This window comes from Maniola hyperantus, chromosome 20 (assembly GCF_902806685.2).
Source record: "Maniola hyperantus chromosome 20, iAphHyp1.2, whole genome shotgun sequence".
NCBI lineage: Eukaryota > Metazoa > Arthropoda > Insecta > Lepidoptera > Nymphalidae > Maniola > Maniola hyperantus.
In genome coordinates, this window is record NC_048555.1 from 11029536 (window position 1) to 11053148 (window position 23613).

General features: G+C 39.7%; 2 protein-coding genes across 2 annotated transcripts; one reads left to right on the plus strand and one right to left on the minus strand.

The window, feature by feature from the left end:
* Positions 1-1483: 1483 nt before the first annotated feature.
* Positions 1484-15819, minus strand: LOC117991799 (uncharacterized). Its single transcript, XM_034979407.2, has 16 exons — positions 15351-15819; positions 13817-13996; positions 12957-13134; positions 12432-12611; positions 11787-11963; positions 10885-11003; positions 10128-10269; positions 9673-9749; positions 8456-8675; positions 7785-7973; positions 6712-6809; positions 6007-6126; positions 4900-5058; positions 4194-4343; positions 3365-3541; positions 1484-2359 (listed from the first exon to the last, which is right to left on the minus strand). Exons 1-16 carry the CDS (start codon positions 15645-15647, stop codon positions 2294-2296), a joined length of 2529 nt encoding a protein of 842 aa, XP_034835298.1. The 5' UTR covers positions 15648-15819; the 3' UTR covers positions 1484-2293.
* A 1714-nt stretch (positions 15820-17533) lies between these two features.
* LOC117991806 (uncharacterized) lies at positions 17534-22320 on the plus strand. Its single transcript, XM_034979417.2, has 5 exons — positions 17534-17670; positions 18363-18600; positions 19029-19191; positions 19433-19594; positions 20101-22320. Exons 1-5 carry the CDS (start codon positions 17640-17642, stop codon positions 20224-20226), a joined length of 720 nt encoding a protein of 239 aa, XP_034835308.1. The 5' UTR covers positions 17534-17639; the 3' UTR covers positions 20227-22320.
* The last annotated feature ends 1293 nt before the right edge of the window (positions 22321-23613 follow it).

A 23613-nucleotide genomic window follows, 5' to 3' on the forward strand; every position in this document is an offset into this window, starting at 1 on the left:
CCATCGCCGGCTTACTACAGAGAACGGCCCTCAGAGTGAGAAGGGTTTGGCGATATCGATAGTCTACCACGCTGGCCAAGTATGAATTGGCAGACTTCACACACCTTTGAGAACATTATTGAGAACTCCCAGGCATGCAGGTTTCCTCAAAATGTTTTCCTTCACCGTTAAAGCAAGTGATATTTACTTAAAACGTAAAAACTCCGAAAAGTTAGAGGTGCGTACCCGGGATCGAACCCCCCGACCTCCCATTAGGAGGCGGACGGGATAGGTATAGGCTATCATAGCTTACCTATCTCTATACTGACAGAATTTTCCTCACATTCTCTTCTTCCAAATGCGTTTCCTTTCAAAAGGGAGTAAGAACTCTCGTTACCAGATTTCCGTAGGTAGGTATGTCGCAGTTTTCCGAATCGTTAGTTAATCATAAAGGAAAAGTTCTTCCTTCTGAAAAGAAACGATTTTAGAAGGAGAAAATCAGAAGGAAATATTTTCTCTCAATGTAGGTACGTACGTCCTAATGTTATTTATATACTTAGGTAGGTACTAATTAAAAATTTTTCATAGATTTTACATCAAATTTGTACAAAATACAAATCTAATAGTACCTACTACGATAGCGGAATTTCTCAGCAGGATCCCAGCGCGCATTTAAACGAGCATTAAAATCCGACGGCCATTTTTGCCAATCGCGGCAAACCGCGAATCGATAGCGTGTTCCGAATTTAAACTGTATGTCCCCGCCATTTTTGTCGGATCTAATGAACTATTAAACTGTAATTTGGCTGCGCGATGGCTGCTAGATGGCGTTGTGCGCACGTATTGATCGCAAGGGGCAGTTCTCAAGTTCTGCCAAGTCACGGAATGTATTGCTAGCTATTGTGGCGAAAAATGACGGGGGTCGGAGTGGGCATAGCTTTTGAGTTCCGACTCCTAGATATTAATGGCCTGCTAGCGCTAGGGTAGGCACTATAGGCTTTGTTTTTTGTATGCTCTTTTAAAGTTTTAAATATCGAAGCTTGGATTCTGAAATGTCTCTTCACATTTGAGGGTATGTTCGATAATAAAGTGTAGTTTATGCAAATGGTTGTGGAATATACAATGAAATTAAATGTTATCTTATATGAAGACTTTAAAGCTTAAGGTGTCCTTAATTTTTAAAATATTTTCTTTATTTCGGGAAAAATAAACTTTCTGACTAACCATAGGTTTTTGATAATAAACCTGTACAAACCAAGTTAGTTTTTCGGTTTGTTAGCAAAAGTTATTCTTACCGTTTTACTTCTTTTGTAGTACGGAATCCTCGGTGCGCGAGTCTGACTCGCACTTTTTTTATGTAGGTACCTACCCTACTTGAACAATATCTTAGACAATGATAATTTTAAGACGCAAAGATCGTCTTGAAATTATTAAACTTAAAATGACCTTATTTTTTAAAAGGTTGTTTAAAATTATTGGGCTGACAAAAAATAGTTTTCTCTGCAATAAATTTTATTAAAATATCATTTACTTATTTTACATTTTGTACAATTGTTTTTTCGTTATACTTAATGCATTTCAACTAAAATGACTGACGGAAAGGTACTCGGTTATTTCCTATCCAACAGAATCCACTATTATTTCCATCAGCCAAGATTATTTTTCCTATTTTATGTTGTGACAATTACGAAAAACAATGAACCTCGAATTTAAATAAAAAATACTTCCAAAAATTACAAGTAGGTATGGCGTTCATCATTTTACTAGAAACTCATAGTACCTAATACTTGGTTATAAAATATAAAATCTCCTAATCTTTATTATTATAGCGTGCAGTAAATTCTGCTTTTAAGTCTAGGGACAAATCTAGCGTAAAGGTACCAAGGAAAATGCACGTGGAATTCGCGAAATAGATAATTACATAATAGATATTTAATTTATGCGGACAAAACCGAAGAAGAATTCCGCACGCGATTTTCCACACGCAAAATTCCGCAAGATTTCCGTATTTCTTAGACAAAGCTAGGGATAAATTTATAGTGAATATCCGTTAAATAGGTAGGTATGTACATGTGCACGAATTAAAAGCGCCACATCGACGCAGACAAAACGCCATAGAAAATTCAACTATTTTTTCCCGCTCGCGAAATTACGATAGATTTGTCCCTAGCCTTAGAGTGAGTATCTCTTAAACACTGAAGTAGAAATAAACGGCACAATTAAAGCAATGCACTAGTTAAGAGTAATTTCCCTAAACAGTAGTTCCTTTTATCCCAAGTACCTACTTGTCCTAAGTAGTAATTTACTACTAACATCAAGGTATCTCGTTGTATCTGACTGGATAAGTTAACTGGTTACCACGATCCCACGAATACAGCTCCTGAAAAAATTAAAACGTTTTGGAATAATTATGTACTTATCTACTTGTTTATAGGTAGGTACTTATGGATATTTGCCATGGCGCGGTATTTATCGTTAAGCAAATCAAATTGCGCGTAAAGGCTAGAAATATTAATTACTAATATTACTAATTAAACTACAGTTTGGTAAATAAACGTCTTTTCTTTCTTTCTTTAATTATTAGCTGTTACTAAAGCTGATCTGCCTGGCTTCGCTTGCGTAAAATTTGATATACCCATATAATAGGTACATTATTATATAGTATGTTACTTCTGAATAAAGTAGCTTTCTACTGTGAAAGAATTATTAAAATCGGTTTAGCAGTTTCAGAGTTATCGATTACCTGCCAACAAACAAACAAACTTTTCCTCTAGATATTATTAAGTATCTATAAATTACTAATAGTAACTACACAAAAGGACATCACATACAAATATTTATTCACATGCCTTACAAAAATTATGAAACTCATAAGCTACGTTTACTATCAAAATTCATACTATCGTAGATAACCAACTATAATATTTCACAAAAGCGTACAAGTCAAAATAAAAAACAACCTGTATAAACAAACAAAAATTTTCAAGTTGACGTATCGTTAACAGAGATGTCGCTAGGAGTCATCAGTGAGTCTGCCCACTGAAAAGTGATGTTCATCTACTAGCACTTTAATTTAATTTGAATTATAAAAATATAATTTAATTTTTGGAATAAAATATAAGGAACTTTTTAATTTTTGGATTTGTAAGGACCTTATCTACACGCTCAATGATTAGTTGTTTCTACAGAATCTCGCAATCAAGGAAACCTCAATCTAGGTTCGTGAAATGGACACGAAAAGCTTCTCGCCAAGAAATATGGATGCCGCTGTTGCTCGACATTTGTAAAAAAGGACTTCTTGATAAGTCCAGTCCTAGAGTAAACTCATGAGTTGGTAGCATATTTACAAAGTACTCTGTGGTTGGTAGGTTTTACCCAGTTTTACCTTATGCATGTGATCGTAACCCAGTTGCGTTGTTTTTCTGAATGGATTGGTGAATTGCAGGGACACTTCTACCGGCTTGCTGAGGTACAAGTCTATGGCCACGGTCACTTTGCTCTCTCGTTCTGTGGCTGAGTCCAGGGCGTATAGCACTCCGCATACAATGAACATTTCGCCCATCTGGAAGACAGGAAGTAGGCACCTATAATCTATTTTTCCCAGGTAGGTAAACAGGTAATATTAGAGGGTCATACTAACGTCAACTCAGTTGTTAGCGTTGTGATCACATAAATGGGAGGTCCCAGATTCCCGGTAGGGGCAACTTAGACAATGATTTCTAAATTGTCTCCGGTCTGGTCTAGTGAAAGGCTTTGGCCGTGAAAACCTGCCAATAAAAACTATACCTTCCATTAAGCGATCCTTAGGATCGCCTGGAAGGTAGGAGATGATCGATTGCATCCCCCAGGATGAGGGGGGCGTCGCGCAAGAGAGACTCCGGCGCACGTTTCCGTAGCCTCTTAATATGCGCCGATCTCTCAAAGAGATCGCGTATCTTGAGAAGATTTCCCCCGTGAACAAAAAAAGGTAGGAGACGATGCAATACATGATGGAAGCGAAGCATGCGCTGTCTTGGAAGATTAATTAGAATCATCACCACTCGATTTTTACCAGTTTTTACTAGTTACCAAAATGCAGTTTTTGTGATTTCCCATTTATGATACCACGACGCTTACTATTGCACTACGGGGATCGTCAAAACCTAACTCAATCTATAGAGCTCGACGTATGAGACTTTGATACCTAATATCCAAGGTTATAATTATATGCTCACTTGTTTATGGTTCAAAGAGATGTTCCAAATGTAGTCGATATTGAAGTCGTCTCTGTTGGGGTCAAAGCTCAGCTTGGCGACAGCGGTGTTGTTCGACTCCGCTATTGAGTAGATTGCCCACAGGCCGTTGTCATCTGCACTGAAGTCCACCTGGCAACAAAAACGAAGTCTTTCTATACCCTTTCTCTGATTTTTTCCATTTAACAACTAATGGTAGGGATAATAATGCAGTGGGCTCAAAGATCGATCCCAAGCAGAATATACAAGAGGCAATTTTAGAATGTTGCAAAAAGTCGCTTGCTTAAGTCAAGTAATGCGTGTTATCAGAAATTTTTGAACTGATTACGAAATGACTAAATCCAAAATAATGGTCAATAGGAAGTGTGGGAGGAGCATTAAGAGTAATTAGAGTATGAAGAATACTATAGCTATTACAAATATTAAGAAGAAGACCATAAGAAGAGCAAGACACTATGAAAAGCAATAAAATATGAAAAGCAAGACAAAATGATCAGCAAGAAAATATGAAGAGCAAGACAATAAGAACAGCAATACAATAATATGAAGAGTAAATCAATATGCAAAGCAAGACAATAGGAACAACAGACAATATAAAGAGCAAGACATAATGAATAAGAGAATACGAAGAGCAAGACAATAAGAAGAGGAAGACAATAGAAAGACACCACATTGCATTGCTTGTTACCTGATTGTGTTGGGCACTATACAGTCTCCCATCAGCGTGGGGCAAGTGTACTGATTTGATTCTGCTCTGCGTGAGGTCGTAGCGAATGATGTCTCCTGGGTTACCAGACTCGTTCGCCTGGTAGAAGAACGATCCGCTGAACACTACATGACCGTTACCCTGCAAATTATACAGTTCAAACTATTAGAGGCAATGCAAACTTTGTCTGAAGTCTGAACGTCCAGAAAATAAAAAAAAAGGTTTATCGGTACTTCACGCCTTACTTCACCAGGCTCAGGTTCGTTCAAGAATTCTACTGGCACCTGGCATGGCTTTCATCATCAGTCTATTGCTGGCTTACTACTGAACACGTGTTTCCTTTCAGAATGAAAAGGGTTTGGCTATAGTCTATCAGGCTGGCCAAGTGCGGATTGGCTGACTTCACACATCTTTGAGAACATTATGGAGAACTCTTAGGCATAAAGGTTCCCTCTCAATGTTTGCCGTCATCACTGCCATGCCAGTTGCCATTGGTATTCCAATTCGGTGCGTTAGAGTCCCGGCGGTTCACCGAGAACCGCCGGGACCGAAGCCTTGCCCTTCATCTTTATTTTTATTTATTTTGACAAAAAACAAAAGATTACAATCTTGATTTATTCGTGCTCGTAAGCGCTTTGAAGCTTGTCTGAGCACTGCACATTCCTCTTATGACTAACGCAGGTGAAATTGCTCAATCTTCAGCACCGACGCAATGCCGCCTGTTTGTAGGGTTTCGAACGGACATAGTACAGTACGCGGCAGAAAGTATTGTACATCGGCCTATAGAATGACATTTCGGCTTTGTAGAGCGTTGTCCTGCCACTATATGACGTTTTGTCGGTCTCAACGACAGAGATAATGCTCTACAAATCCGCTATCTCCTTCTAAAGGTCGATGTACATTATTTTCTGCCGCGTATTGTACCTACATATTTTGGTTGAGTGTATTCAGGAATTTCACAGTTTTATTCCTTCTTCACCGTCCTGCCACAGAATCTTCTTCTTCTTTTGAGCAAGTGTGCTCCAATCTACACATCAGTGCTTTCTCTAAAGTAATTTTAGTTTTTTTAGATATGAAAGAAAAACTTACAAAAAATGGCTTCTGCAGCTTATGGAACTCATCGACCTGGTCGGACTTGAAGCTAGCTTTGCTCCTGTACTCCCGAAGTCTTTCCACGTCATTCTCTTGTGTTGTCCAGAGTTTCTCTTTCTGTAATTGAGAAAGCCAAGTTAACATTATTCCAATAGTAATCCAGTATTTATACTATTTATGCATCATTTTTATCTATAGGCCTCTAGATTTATATGCCTTTAAAAAATTTGTTTATCTAATTACCGTAAAAATCATGCCTGCGTGAAATGGTGCCAAGAATACTGGCTGCATTTTCACGCTGGACAGCTAGGTTGATCCTTTGCGCAAAAAATTAGCCAGCCGTTCTTGGGCTTCTTGTAAATATTGTTCACTAAATCTAGTACTGGAATGAAAAAGGCTGTTTGCATTGTGGTGATGCAGTCTAAGGTGGAAGCGGACTACCTGAAAAGGCTATGACCTTTTTTTAAACTCTGCCACAATATGACTGTACTGGAACGTTTAATCATCATCATTATCTTCATCATCATCAACCAAAAGACGTCCACTGCTGGACATAGGTCTCTTGTAGAGAATTTAACACACTTAAAGTACTTGATAATCACGCCTAAAGCTTCCTACGATACCAGACTAGCTAATAGCTAATTTAGAAATTATTAATTTCCAAATTTCTTCTGCCAGCAATCGATTCTTGTACCAATATACCTGACTGTCAGTGGCATTGGAGTCTCTTAACCACGCTCCAAACAATTCTTCTTTATATCGATGGTAGACGGGTTTGCCGATGGCATATAGTTGACAATCTGAAAACAGATTTATTTGGCAATCAGCTTTTATGTAGGGCCGACATCGTAGAGGTCGTTGAATTGCTCCTCAAATTTTGTTTCTATGAAATAAGTAAACTTAGATTAATTACATTGGTTTCGCTACCGCTCGACGTATGTATGTAAAGTTTTCCTCTATTCAAATACAGAAGAAACCAAACACGAATTTATCTGAACTACAAATTGCAACAATTGATTTGGTCTTATTGCTTTGCCATTCATATTTAGATTTGGAAGCTCAAGCTATTTTACCATACCGACTCAATTTGGTATTTTCCTACTTTTGAATTTGATAAATATTATTACTTTATTATAAACTAGGATAAAAATAATGACGTACGCTGAAAAAAATTTAAAATCCAACAAAGATTTACAAAGTTACAGGCATTTTAATTTTGGAGTGGGAGGGTCTTCCATCCCTTTCTCGCAAAACGAAAATTTGTATGAAACCGCACGAAGCTATTATGGCATTAGTAAGGTGTGACGTCAAAATGCTATATCGCTATCTCTGTCTAATCAGAAATATTTAAATGCTTATAACTTTTTTGTTATTTGATCGATTTAATTAGTTTTTTCAGTTTACGTCATTATTTTTATCCTAGTTTATAATAAAGTAATAAAAAAAATTGGAGTCAAATACCCAATTGGACCTATCATTTCCACTTGAGATTTTCGTATAACTTTATTAGAAAAGATGAAGGAAGATTTCCTCGAAACGTTTCTGCTACGGACCGTTTAGGTGTGGAATGCCCTACGTCCTTCCGTATTTTCTACCACGTACAACCTAAAACCTTCAAGGAAAGAGTGAATAGGCATATAGGCAAGCGCGCTCAAACCTAGACATCATCTTTGCTTTTTATTAAGCATGACTCTATTTTACAATAAAAATCTGTATTTGTGAAATCAAAGTCAAAGTATGCTCTATACATCATGCTCATCGTAAAAGCAACTTACTAAGATTCCTCGACAGCTTGTACCCAGCAGTGGAGTTCATAGTAGAGATGAGCAGCAAAGCTCGGTCGCAGCGAGCACAGGACGGGCACTTCTGAACCTTGCACAGCTCTTCGTAGGAAGTGAGGATAGGTGGTGGAGAACCGAATTCCATGGGCTGCTGGATCTGGTTTTGTTGGTTGGGGCCAGCATCTGATAATTGAATTTGATTTGTGATTTGATGACTGTTGAAATATTAGGAGAGTAATGTGGCAAATACGGGATGTAACCAGAACGCTGGTTAAAATGAAAACAAGTAATATAACTGATGATTACTGATATGAGACGACAAAAAAAGACGCGAAAAAAATATAAAAATCCTATAATTTTGTAAAAGTTTATATTGCAAATAAAACATCTGACTGACGCTAGATGACCTCTTCCGTCAGTCAGATGGTTTGTAATGAACGTTGCGTAAGTAGGCCAGTCAATGCCGCGTCGTAGGCGGGGCATTAATCCGAGTTTTGCGCACTATACATTGCGGTTTTGAAAAACACAAAATCATTAAAACTATTTTATAATAACTTGCGAAATATTGGTCATAATTTTCGAGTATTACTTTTTAGATAGATGGTATGTAGTCTTCGGGTAGACAAATATCAGAAGATGAATGAGAAACCAATAAAGAAACTCACACATCAATTTAATATGGCCCTTAACAGTCTTGTTATTGAGCTCATTTTTCGCCACACAGCTGTAAAGCCTGAGGTCGTGTTCCCTGAAGTTCGCTATCTCGAGCCGCATGATCCATCTCCAAGGGTCCCCGGTGGTAGCAACATCCGTCTTAAAGCGAGCTCCTTCTAGAGTTAGCCCATCGCATTCCCATGCTAGAACAGGTTCTGGCCACGCTTGGATCTTAAAAAAAACCAACATTTTAATTAAAAGTAGGCAGGATTGAGGGACTTGTAGCCTAAGGCAGTGGTCCGACCGCCGACGATGAACGAGAAACGAGTAGAACTAGAAACTTAAACGAGTTGGCGATCAGCGGGAAGTGAGTGTGTAGTTTCGATAGTTTTGTCGCCGGGCTATAAGTGTGCTTAGTGCGACGAGCGATTACTCGCGCTATTCGCCCGCGGTCGCTCAGTCCTGTGCAAAACTGCGCGCGCGTCACACGTGTTCAAGCGAGCGAGCATCGCTGAACGAATATCGCTGAGCGAGTTTATTTTTGAAAGCTCGTCGCTCAGCGACAAAACTAGTAAAGCGAGTCGTCGCCGGCAGTGTGAACAGTTAGAGAACAACTTTTGATATACGCATCTCTTTCGTTTACACGGAATGTACATTTATTGTGCGTTTCTTGAGAGAGAAAGTCGCCGATAGTTAGTCGTTTTTGGTTAGGTTAAAAAAAGTTTGGTATAAAGAGGAATATTTTTAGGGTTCCGTACCTCAAAAGGAAAAACGGAACCCTTATAGGATCACTTTGTTGTCTGTCTGTCTGTCTGTCTGTCTGTCTGTGCGTCTGTCCGTCTGTCTGTCAAGAAACCTACAGGGTACTTCCCGTTGACCTAGAATCATGAAATTTGGCAGGTAGGTAGGTCTTATAGCTGACATTTGGGGAAAAATCTGAAAACCGTAAATTTAGGGTTAGATCACACAAAAAAAATTAAATTGTGGTCATGAACTAATAATTAGTATTTTCAACTTTCGAAGTGAGATAACTATATCAAGTGGGGTATCATATGAAAGGTCTTCACCTGTACATTCTAAAACAGATTTTTATTTATTTTTATGCATCATAGTTTTTGAATTGTCGTGCAAAATGTCGAAAAATACGACTGTAGTACGGAACTCTCATTGCGCGAGCCTGACTCGCACTTGGCCGGTTTTTTCGGAGTGTATATATCCACGTTCTTACCTCGCATTCAATTTTGGCCGTTTTGTTGTTATGTGGGATGTAGAGTATGTTATTCGGGACCCGTATGTATGGACTGACTGAAATAAAAGCAAAACAATAACAAGAGTGCCAGAGTGGCTTCATTTTGACGTCATTTGACGTAAATTTAAGTAAAAATATACCATCAGCTTGAAACTTCAGTCTAGTGCTGACGTCACTAAAAAGGCGGCCACGCGCGTTTGCAATTTTTTTTTTTTTTTTTTTAATAAAGAATATTAGCCATATTAAATGACTAATATTCCCCTTTCCTCTCCAATTAAGCGTCAGGCTTTTGCTAGGAGTAGGTACGACAATAGTGCAACGGGCGGGATTTCAACCGTCGACCTTTCGGTTTTCAGTCCACTCCTATACCGGTTGAGCTATTGAGGCTCAAATTTGCGGGACTTATACCCAATTATGTGGTGTAATCTACTTACAGTGAACTTCCACGTCTGTGGTCTGGTTGGCAGGCGGTTGCATGCCGTTGTTGGCGAGGCAAACATACTTGCCAGTATGCCATCGCGACACATTCGGAATGTTCAACACGTGTCCGCTTACTGACGCGTCTCGCCAGGAGCCCTGGAAAAATTAGGACCATAGAACTCCCACAGGCGCGCAAGACTCTAACTTTGGACCCGAAACAGGAGTTTCTAATCAGTGAAATATTCATTACGATTGATTTCATTTCTGTCCTTTTCAGATTTACAAAACGTTTATACCTACTCGTAACATCAGAGTGTTTGGGCAAAAAGTTTTGGCCTAGCTTTTCACAGCTTTTATAACGATTTGAAGAGAATAGAAAGAATTGAATACTTAGGTTAAGACCAAGTTGAGACATTCTGGAAAAAATATCAAGAAGTTAGGGCTCTTCTCTGGAGACGCGGCCAAATATGAGAGCGTTTATGCGAAAGCGTTTGCTTGTTATAATTTGGCGTAGTACGACGCGTAACGCAACGCACCACGCGACGCGCAACGCGCCTTGTCTCCACAGAAGAGCCCTTAGGGAACTTGCACTTTCAACCAGCTATTAATAGGGATGACTTTTTATTATCATTAGATAATTATCAAACTGACTCTCTTGACTCCAGAGAACATTCTTAAAATCGTACAGAGAGAGATAAATAGGTACCTAAGTCAAAGACCAGAATAACAATGTGTGATAACTGATAACTTAATACTGGTATTCGTCGTTACCTGTATAATAGGAGTACCATCAGCTCTTCTCCACTCGATAGCTGCCTCGGGGAAGGCCTTCGGGTTGCAGTCTATTCGCATTGTGTCGCCTTCTCTCACTATTAACCTTGGGTTGTCCACTAAAATGTATTTCAGTTGTAAATACTTTAGGAAATCTCATCTCATTGCAAGGTAAGTATTTGGCAAATGTCTTCTATCTCATAGAAGAGAGAGAGAGAAATATAGCACTTGGGAACTCCATATGCACCAGGACGGGGTGGTAGGTTTAGTTCTGAACTCATGGAAACTTAATCGCAACCATCATCATCATCATCATCATCTCAACTCATCGTCAGCCAACTAAGCATAGGCCTCCTCTCATAATAAGAAGTGTCATAGTTAACCACGTTGGTTAAGTGCGGATTGACAGACTTCACAAACCATCAAGAATCACATCATGGTGAAATCATGCATGCATCATGGATGTTTCCTCGCGATGTTTTCCTTCTTATGTGTGTATGTTCAGTAAAGCAAATGATATTTAGTAGCTTACCGCAACACCAATGACGAATTTTTAAAAATTAAATTCAATATCTGTCATGTCATCATCATCATGATCAACCCATCACCGGCGCACTGCAGAGCACGGGTCTCCTCTAAGAGTGAGAAGGGTTTGGGTCTACCACGCTGGCCATGTGCGGATTGGTAGGCTTAACACACCATTGAGAACATTACGGAGAACTCTCAGGCATGCAGGTTTCCTCACGATGCTTTAATTACTTAAAACGCACATAACTTGAAAAGTTAGAGATGCGTGCCCGGAATTGAACCCCCGACCTCTGATTAGAAGGCCGACGTCCTAACCACTAGGCTATCACAGCTTGTATCTGTCATGTAGAAATATACCAAAATAAAGAGCTAACGTGCAAAAGTAGGAGGTATAAACATTTGGTTTTCTTTGGTGTAGTTGTAGATCGATAAGCCGGGTTTGCCAGGGAGTCCGTCACGTCCGTCATTCCCTCGCTGGCCTTTAGGTCCTATCGGACCACGGTCCCCCTTCGGCCCTCTTACACCAGCAGGCCCTTGAGCTCCAGGTCGACCTGAAATTGAACATTTACTACTTATTTATCGATCAACTCATATATGTCAGTTTCACTGGGGTAGATTAATTTTATTTTGAGACTAGCTGTTGCCCGCGGCTTCGCCCACGTGGATTAAGGTTTTTAACAATCCCGTAGGAACTCTTTGGTTTTCCGGGATAAAAAGTAGCCTATGTCACTCTCCAGGTCTTAGCTATACCCATGATCAGACTATACCCATGCAAAAAATCAGGTCAATCCGTTGCACCGTCGCGACGTGATTGAAGGACAAACCAACAAACAAACACTTTCGTATTTATAATAAGTGTACTGAGAGGCTTGCGCTTGACGATAATCATGCCTGAGAAAAGATGAGGTCTAGATTGGAGCGCGCTTGCCTAGAAGATGCAAATAAAATTGTTTTGTTTAGGATACGTAATAACTAAAGCATAAGTTAAATAAAAATAATTGTATATTCTGCATACGCACCATCTTTCCCATCCTTTCCATTTTTCCCGGGGCTGCCATCTTTGCCCGGAATACCGTCTCGCCCGTCCTTCCCAGGGGCGCCGTCGGCTCCATTCCTACCGGATAAGCCATCCAAGCCTGGTTCACCAGGGACTCCATCTCGTCCATCTAGCCCCGGATTGCCAGGGAAACCACGTTCACCTATTCAGTGACATTTAGCAATTAAACAACGGAGGTCAAAAACTATAGTGGTTCACCTACTTTTAATAGTAGTTTATGAAACGGTTGCATAATGGGTGGTATTAAAACACGAGTTGTAATGTAAGTTTAAATAATGAGCCGTAGGCGAGTTTTTTAATAATAACGCAGCCAGTGTTCTGGGCACCTTGCCTCGAACGGCGAAATAAAGCTAAGGAAATATATTCTTATTCATGATTCAGAGATTTTTTCCGCTGTTTTGCTAATATTTCGAGGTTTAAGTTGACAAACCCTCAACGGCGATTTTTGTTTCAACACTAACTGGTAGCAACAGAAATACCTACAAACCTTTTGGACCTGGTGGTCCACCAGGACCTCTTAACCCTGGACTTCCTGATGTGCCGGGTGCACCTGGGTCTCCTCTCTCACCCTTCGGTCCAGTAGGCCCCGTAGGGCCACTGGGTCCTCGCACACCAGGTGGACAATAATCCTGCGTCGCTTTGCAGAAGCCTTGAACTACTTTGTACTGAAAAAAGAAACATTGTGAACTTTAGTTTTAAGTTTGCGTTATAATTATCACCACTATATTATCTTACAAATCTAACACTATACCAGACAATCAATAAGAGTAATTTATTACCTATTTTGAATAAATCATTTGACTTTTGACTTTTGACTTTTGACTTTTGACTTTTGTGATGTGTATGTAGGTTGACTGTTGACGATAGCCATAAAAATTGGTTAAGAGAGACTCGCACACCACGGTTCCGTACCATCGTACAAGAATTAACACATTTAATTTTTTCAATTTTCATAGCGGCCATTTTAAAGTTTTTATTATATTTGTTGTTATAGCGGCAATAGAAATATAATATATATTCTGTGAAAATTTCAACTCTCGTGAACCGGAAAGACCTATTACGGTACACGAGATTCAGCCCGCTGACGGACAGGCGGACGCAGCGGGGCGGCTCAGTAATAGGATCCCGTTGGGCCCCTTCGAGTACGAAACCATGAAAACTTGTAGGCTACTAAATCAATAAATAAATACAAAATATAAATGTCTAAGGGTGACATCTATAGAGCGCACTCTGACTTAGCTAAGATTTAAGACAGGGTTAAAACGAGACAGAGCTATATCTCTCCCATAAATCTGTCTCGTTTTAACTCAATCCTAAGTCTAATTCTTCAGACATCGTTAAACTTACTGGTACTCTCGAGTAACTGGTCAGCCACACCCAGGTGTCACCTCCAGGCGCGGCCCCCTTAGCGCCAGTCCGCTTCATCTCGTTTGTGTCTTTCATCTCCAGCTGGGACTTTATCTTGGGGTCGAAAAACTCTACATGGGGGCCTTCCGTGTAGTCCTCTTGCATCACTGAAGATGTTTTCTACCAGAAAAGTCATATTATATTGAAGGATATTTTTTTAATTTATAGACTAGCGCTTGGCTGCAATCAGACCTGGTGGCCAGTGATGATGCAGCTTAAGATGGAGCGCGCTTGCCTAGAAGATACCTATTCACTCTTGACTTGATGGTACCCATATTATAATTTGAGGGGAGAACTGATGCTGGAAAGGTGTTAAAATCTTAGCGGTTCGAATTAGAAATGAGGAGGCAAATCGCAATCGTATCCGTAGAATTTCGACTACGTACGGGTTCAGACCTTGGCCATGCCTTTCGATACGATATCTGTAAAGTCGCTTCCCGCTGCCTGTATGTATGAACGCGTAGATCTTTTAAACTACGCAACGGATTTTAATGCGGTTTTCACCAATAGATAGAGTGATTCAAGAGGAAGGTTTATAGGTATTAAGTTTAAGTCTCAAAAAATTAGAGATCCCTAGGAAAATTTAAATCTCACTGACACCACATTAGTATCTACACTGCACCTATGCAAGGCCGGGGCGGGTTGCTAGTTTATGATATAGTGGGATGACCGTCTCTGCATAGGAGGATGGTTCGCGGTCTTACCAGTCTTAAGTGGCTGCTCATTCAGATGACTGTATGCTATTAAGTATTAACTGACATCAGTAATAAAAGTTCAGAATTGAGAAGAACAATGGAGCCGGCTGTGGCGGTGTTGTAATGGATATATGACACTAAACGGTGACATGAAAAGAGCCTCCCATTATACCGATCACAAGCACCCGGCGTCCCTGGAAGCAGCTACTACATGAACAAAATCAATAGGCTGACTAATCTTTGCACCACGACGGCTACCTTTAAGACCGAGGTATCGTGGTTGCGGATTTTTAGAGTGCCCATGTTTAAGGTGACCGTCGACTCGAGAAGATGAACGAGTCGCAAAGAACTACTGGGTACAAGCGCCACAAGACCAAAAAAGGGTTCAAGAGTCTACAAGAAACCTGTGTCCAGCAGTGGATGTCTATCGATTGACGATGCCGAAAATTCCACTGGAATAAATCCTGTATAAGACAATTTAGAAAAACCATTTTTCATCCAGTTAATCGAGCACTGAGAAACCTAGATTGATGAAAAATCTTGGGCAATAAAGAAAGCGATTTCTAATATAATATCTTTTAAAATTTAACTGCCCTTGTAACATTGGGTATCAGTTTAGTCGTTTCAGTCTGTAGTCTGTACTAAAAAGCCACGGTCGACGCTTCCCACCAGTTCAGACCAAAAAATTTTACAAACTATGATGAAGAAGAATTAGAATCTCCTACATTTTTAAGATTTAAGAAGTCAGGAAAATGTATGATGTTTAATCATCTACTTACAACCATGGCATCCCTTTTTAGCCTATGCGAAGTAGTACCAGTTACTTGAAGTAGATACGCCTCAAATTTTTCTTCTATTTTCATATCGATAACACTTTTCACCGCACTATTATCCATATCGAGAATATTATTAATTTCAACATTGTCCACATAATTGTACGCTTGTATTAATAAGGAAACAACACCACACACGCACGCGAAATACGAAATCCGTTTACAACATTGGGTATCCCGACTATCGATAAAGTTATCGATAGAAACTTTTCGTTTGCTGCCTTTATTTGAATTCGTAATCATTTTGCTATCATTTTAAACATCACTTACACCAAATTCTGTAATGAAACTACGTTGAAGATCATTTTGAAATTTTAGCTTATCACAATTGTCGTAAATACCGTTTTGTAGTAAATTCCGTATAGTTAACCGTTTGGTTTGTCGGTTTGTACACAGTGTTACTGACTTATCTCTTCTGTATGTATGTCGCAGGGTAATGACAAAAATTAGGGTTTTCATCAAATGTCTAGCTGCAGTAACTTCTAGGGGATCAGCCTAGCTGCCCAGCGCGAAAGTGCAGCCAATATTCTTGGCACCATTCCACGTAGACATGATTTGTACAGTAATTAGATAAGGCTAGCTTTAAGTTTTATTGTAATATTTTCAATTAAAAAAAAACTTCACGTTAAAATTTGTTGTGGCAAAGTGTGAATTACTTAGACTGAAATGATAATTATTAGCATACATTTAAATTGATGACTCCATTATTTTAATTAACACTATTACTTTTTTTTTTTCAGAATTTTTCATCAACTAAGATTGAAAACAAAATGCAGCTTTTTGACAGAAACACAATTAAATAGGTACATATACTTAAATGTTGAAGAATCTGCAAGCAATGTTTTAGCAATTATAAAATCCATACTTTCTCTAATTCTTTACCATATTTACCTGGCTGCGTTAGTTGTGGGCTTCTTCTAAGACCAGGGTGCATTTCGATCCCATGTACCTTTAAGTTCACACCAATTAAATCATTATCTTACAATTTCCATTGACAATCAAGAACTGTAAATGGTATAACGCGTAAAATTTAACTTTTTGTGTCAAATTTCATGTCAAAAGTAGGATTTTAGTTCTCATTTTAAAGGTGAACCGTACTTTTGACATGACAGTTGATCCATTGAGTTAAAATGGTGCGTGAGGAGTCATTTTGTATGGACTATTATAGTCCATACCCAATATTATAGTCCAACTTATTTGGGGTTTGAGTTTAATTCAGGTTTAAGATCAAACTTCAGGACTCAACACAGGTTTTTGATCAAAGTCCTGATTTCGATATGTCTCTGCGACATTTATAATCCGGACAAATATGGCGCTTCCTGTACGATAGGAGTTGCACAATGACCCGCTCTCCCGACTCCGATAACCAATTGAGACTGACTATTAAACAGCATTCGACAATTTACCAATTTGTATAAATATTCTATGTACTTAACGGTTTAATTCTATGTAAGAAAAAACCGGCCAAGTGCGAGTCAGACTCGCGCACCGTACCTTTGCTCAGTAGTGGACTGGCAATAGGTTGTGATGATGATAAGTGATAATGTTTTACGTAACGGTTTATAAGCTTGGATAGGTTTCTTCTGAGACCGGCGCATTTTGAACTTCTCCTTTTCGTAGCTTTTGTTTTAAGTGGACGTAAAATTTTCACCATTACCTCATTACTACCTACTTACTCATCTCAAAAGTGTAAATAATAGGTACCTATTTCGATTTTATGCAATACTCGATGATGCCTGCAGCTTTGTCCGCGTGTTCGTTAAAAATCCCGCTAGCCTAAAAAGTAGCATAGGTACCTATCTATGTATATTTGTCTCGTGCAGGTTATCTGTCGTCAATTTGGCGAATTGGATGGGCCGTGAAAAGGTAACTATGCTATTCCTAACTATTATCTGCCTTCATGAACTAAGACCTAGTATAAATATTATATTTTTTTCTGGAGCAGGTAGGCAAGAAGTCGGGGAGTGTTGAGTACAAGCAATTTCACGATGGTTGCCTTTGAAAGCAATTCATTAATAGTTAAGTTACTTGGTAACGAGGCCTCAGCAACAAATATTTCATCTTCGAACTTCCCTTAGAGACAGTCCCACTGCGCATGCCCACAAATATGTGTCAGGGGCATGACGTGACATATAATACACAAGGTCACTCATGTTTAGTGTCTACACTCATTCCTAGTACTGGCTCCAAGGAAACAAGTGTAGTGAACTTAGGTTAGCATCTACTTTAACAGTTATGGCATTTGCTCCATCAAAGGCTGTGGGAGGTAACTTAAACTGTTTTTTTCTGTTTTCTTAACATAATACTTTTACTTTTGCACGAGGTCGTTGTCAGTCATTTAATTGAATTGTGTGAAAGGGGTGATCGTGTCTAATGTCTAAACAAAACAATGTCGTTGTTAAGGAATGTGTTTTCAATAGGGTCTGCGTGGTTTTGCTTTGCATTTCTGTGTTTCGAGTCCTCAGTTGTTTACTTACTTGAATCGATAGATGTTATTTAATATATTGACTATAGATAGACGATTTTATTTCAATTGCATTTTACTGTCTTTTATATAATAGGTAATTTAATTATATTCATCCTTTTCCTTTATGTAATTATTGATATAAGTACACGTGGAGGTACACGTGGAGAAATGTTTTTGAAAAATGTTGCCAAGATTTGTAATAGATATTTAGTATTACTAAAGCATCTATTTGAAAGACTAAAATATCAATTATTTGAATACAATTTTGCCTACCCTGATAATCATCTAAAACATCCACAAATTCGTTTTTTGTAAAATTTTCTTTACCCTGGGTATAAATTTTCGTTTGCGAAACAGATTCCGACTAGAATTTGCTTGGAGTTTCGAGACAAACTTATCGGTATTATCGTTTGACACTAAGAAATTTCAGAAGATTTCAGAAAAAGAGTTTAGTGACTTTGGTACCCGCTAAAAGTATTTGTCTGTTCCAGCTCGCAGTGTTCAATCCTTAGAAGAATACAACACACCTAGAGCACCACTTCGTCGCCAGGTCTCTCTAGATGAGGAGAGGAGAGATGACTGCCAGGGGCACTGGACAGGACCATATCTGGAGGGTGAGGAAGAGGAAAAGGGGGTAAGGCTGTTCAGGGCGATGCTACTGCAGCATTTGAGGCTTGAGGAGCTGAGGCCACCGCCTTGTATGATTGCGCCTGCTAATCCTGACCAGAGGTAAACTTCACTATGAAACTTGAGAAGGCAGAACATTTATATGTAAAACGTAGTATGTAAATTGTAGCATGGGAGAGGATCTTTGAATAAAAATTAACGAATCTGTAACAAGAGGTTGCGGTCATACGAGAAGATTAAAATTTCAAACAAGTGGGTCTAAGTCTACAAAAGGGAGCAAATAGTTTGTCATACAAACATCTTAGTAAAAGCCTGATAAAGACAAATCTGATGTCCATCTGATAAACAAAAATCTATGTACCTACTTACCGGAAAATACGATTGCCACGATATTAGCAAACGATTTGAAGTATTAGCCCGTGAAGCCATATTTTTTTAATGTTTCCATTTACCTTATCGTTTCCCTTTAAAATCTTTTTTGAGTCTGAATCATTATTCAGTCTGATTTTTGAGTCTGGATGATTTTTCAGAGGCTGGTGGATGTACTGGAGAGACTGGAGAGCCCTTGAGCGAGCTGCTCGAAGGTTCAGGGAAACTAAGGCCAAAGCAAGACTAGCATCGAGAGCTGAGCATATACCTCTGTTGTGCCTTGATGAAGTGGAGTTTGAGGATATCATGCAAGAGTTATGTCAAGTAAGTACTAGTCGTACTTACTCTAGTAAAGGACTTGTTACCTTTACAGAGACTTCATCGGAGATCGAGGGAACGCCCCGCATACATTTAATTGCTTAAAGCGCATATCACTTCGAAAATTTAGGGGTGCGTGCCTAGGATCGAACCCCTGAGCTCCCGAATAGGAGGCGGATGGCCTAACCACTAGCCTGCCAGCGCTTAAAGGCAAAGAAATTGCAAGTTGCAAATCTTTATGTTCCAGGCCTGTGTTCACATAGAGCAGCGAGCACTGGTCGTACTGGCGTTCCTGTGCGAGGTGGTAGCTCGAGCGGTGAGGGTTGGAGGATGGTGCCGAGCAGCGGACTGGGCTGCCAAACATGTTGCCCAGTGCGCAACACCGTGGGCTATCAAGCATGGAGGATGGGTAAGTCTAAGTTATCTTTACCATTAATAGAATGCTTTCTTCTTAGACTGATGGTCTTGTAAGTAAGGTCTGGTAGGAGGCTTCGACCGTGGCTAGTTACCACCCTACCGGAAAAGCCGTGCCGCCAAGCGATTTTGCGTTCTAGTACGATGCCGTGTAGAAACCAAAAGGTTAGGGTTTAATAAAAACTACCATACCCCTTCCAGGTTAGCCCGCTCCCATCTTAGACTTCCCATCATTACTTATACGATGAGGTGAGATTGCGGTCAAGGACTAACTTGTATCTGAATAAAATAAAAAAGCTGGTTAAATACAACCTCTAAGCGGATATTAAATCCATGCTTTATTCGGCTTTAACGCGGCGTCGAACAGAAACGTCAAAATTTTTCTCTAATCTGTGATCAAAAATCAAAATGATATGGCGCGGGTGGTACGGTACGGATTTGCCATTAGCCACAGTTGAAGTTTCTCATTCAACATAATAATCATTAAACTTCTTATTTCAGAGTGCTGTAGTGGAGCGAGCGGGTGGTTCACGCAGAGAAGACACGCTTATAGCGGGAGCAGCCATCGCAGCACTGCTGGCGTTTCTGCTTTACTGTCGGACACGTTTACGCCACGCCCTGCTCTAAACAACGCATCATTCTACAAGATGTGATTTATTATGAGGATGAGTTCATCGTCCTGGTTGAGGAAAGACAAGGAGATACGAGCGTCAAAGTGAAATTTTTCCTGTGATGACTAATGTCATTTCGTCCTCATCATTCCTATTTTCCAGACATTGACTTATATTATATTACTTCGTAAGGACAGGGCCATTGAACAAGCATTATGGCACTGATTCATTGGTCCTACAATGTTTATTTAGCACCAATGCAACCTCAGTGACGTGTGGATTTCAGACGGGTCGTTCATTAGTATCTAAGAGGTGGCGCTGATTTATTTGGTTCCAAAACCGTGAAAAATCGCTGACCGCTGAAATCGCCAGCCCCAGGCTCCATAGCCGTTACGAACATTGCAAAGTCGTCGGTGTAATCTCACCCGCTTGCTCTTTGCGGAAGAAAGCGCTTACATTATATACTTCTTATATTATAACTCCATTTGTTAGATAGGGCATGTTTTCGATTTTATAGCTTTAATTGTAAATTATTGTTCTTTGAATTTAATTCTGAATCGTTACTCTCCACAAATTTATATTTAAGTGTAAATAATATAATATAATACCTAGTCATTGTTATTTAGGAGCAAATTATAGAACAGGAGACGGCAGCGAAATGTATTTATTTATTAGCCAATTGTTCTATCGATACTTATGCAAATGGTCCATAGGTTTCAACTATTTTATTTAGGTACAATAGGAGTATAAGCCTTAAAAGGAGGTTTCATTTAGGTAGGCACACTGCCACTATGCTAAACAACCGTCCGTTTCGCACTGTTTAGACTTTTGATTATCTACAATCTACATAAATAACTCAGAACAAGGAATAAATAACAATTTTGATGCTGTCTCTTTGTCTATGAAATATATTAATGTGTTTGGTAATCGTATAGTACGGTCATTTGGTGGTTTTGCCTGGAAAGTTTCCGGGAGTTTCGAAAATTGGTGATTTTATAGATTTCGACATGCCCGAATTTGTCCGAATTTTTATTTTGCAACCTCGTATCTTTGCCGTTCGCACCACTATTTTGGCGCCCCAACTTTCCAATTAACCCCCTTTTTGAGCACCAAATGACTGTAAGTACTTCATAGTAATATTGAAAAAAGTGTTAAAAACACAAATAATAATACATTTAAATAAATTGCCGTGCTTTTGCTAAAAAGCGGCTAACCCCAAAAAGTAGTTTTGGGAATTGGGTAAAACTGATGTTTACGAAAAAGTACCTAGGGCCCCTACGTACTATGCTGCGTTATTCGTAGATCCAAACTAAAAATAAAAAATAACTTATAACCTTGGTCCTATCTAACCACAGCGCATTTGTGTTCTATAAACCTCAGTTTTATCAATATCAATCAATTTATCGATATTCGCACATTTTTTGGCACTGACTTAAAACCAATTTTTAGAAAAAGGATGGTAGGTACTTTGTACTTTGACGGTAGGACAGGTTTTGAACTAATTTCATACAAGAATGGACCAAAAGAATGGTTTGGTTAATACTATGAAAAATGAAAGCTCAAGTTTTCCTAATAAAACTGAATTCCTAAATATATTTTACTATTCAGTTAGTTTCGCAAGAAAAAATATACTAAATTATAAGCCTCTTATTATTTTTCTAATTATTCTAATCCAGTAAATCATACTCAATGCTAGTATTATAAATGCGAAAGTGTATCTGTCTAATCAAATCACCAATACACGTGTGTATTATTGACCTCCTCAGCGGTAATCACCAACATTACACACTTGTACCATAATGTACTACTTATAACTTTACTGTTTTATTTTTTGAATAAGGAGTTATTAGCTGTATAACAGCTACCGGTGATAAATAACGGTCTACCGTTTCACTGAAAACAGCTCGTGAGGCTGCGGATTGCGGGAGGGTGACATACTTTGTTTGACATAAAAATCAAGAAATTCAATGTCACTGGCCACTCTCCCGCAACCTGCAACCTACAATACGAGTCGTCTCAGTCAAGCGGTACCATCTATAATGAATTACAGATTTTATAATTAAAAGGATAATATACGTAATAATAAAATAATGTTATTTCATTTAGATTAATAAATTATGATAAAATAAAAGTTTGTTTTTACGAATTCTTTTATTAAACCTATAGGTACCCACACCGTGTTAAAACCATGGAACTAAACTGCAGTAATTACCTTCCTTTTTTTGTGTGTGTGTGTTATTTTGGATTGACTATGCTGCGTAGGCCCTACTGGCCGCTACGGCGTCACCGGGTGGGGCGGCGAGCGCGAAGCTCCGCCTGGGGGATTTACGATGCCTTTCGGTAGATATAGTACGCGACAGGTCGAGATGGCAATCGGGATGGGGACGCCGCGCACACCCACACAGCCCCCGCGCTAACCTGGTGCGTTAAAACAAGCCCGTTAAGGGCCATTTTACCTTAATGCTAAAGTGTATCGACTCTCAAATACTATCATCAACGTTGGTGAGAAGTAAAATATTATGCTTGCGTACTGTAGGTACTATTATGTGTTCTGTACCCGTAGTACAAGATTTTACGTCTCACCAAACCAAACCAAATTCGAGAGTCGAAATACTTCCGCGTTACAGTAAACTGGATCTTAAATGCCTTGTTTTAAAGCTCAAGTTTGTCTACACTTCTACAGCCAGCGCTCCAAGCGGAAACATTGCGAAATTAAAATTAATGGCATTGAATATTTGACCTCAAGACGCCCACCGTGGAGGAGTACGTCCGTACACTTGCGCGGCGCATGTTTGCGCGCGCGGACTACGGACCTTACACACACCTTCACGGCATCGCTCCGCTGACCATTCGACCACCGACCGGGCGTCCTCTGCCTCGGGAACTCCTACGATCGCCACCACTAGCGTGGCACGCAGGCGATCCTAGCGATGATGATGACGACGCGAGACCCACCGGATTTGACACTATATCCGCGCGCGATGGCCAGCCTATCGTCCGCAACGCGGAGATCACGACCGGACCAGACACCACCCCCGCGCGCGACGGCGACTCTATCGCCCGCAGCGCGGGGAACACAACCAGCCACGAGGCCCCAAGCCAAGATGGCGGGCCCTAGCCGGTGAAATTCCGGCTAGAAGACCAACACCGGGGTAATTGAATACCCCGCGCCTTGCCCGGGTAAGGAGGCTACGCCTCGAGGCCCGTACCCCCGCTTGGCCTTCGGCCAACCGGAGAAGACCCTGTCGTCGTCGAATATTTGACTTCAATTCAAGGTCAATTGTTTAGGTCCATTTTACTGTAACGCGGAAGTATTTCGACTCTCGAATTTGGTTTCGTTTGGTGAGACGTAAAATCTTGTACTACGGGTACTGAGGGTGGACAAAATAATACACATTGTAAC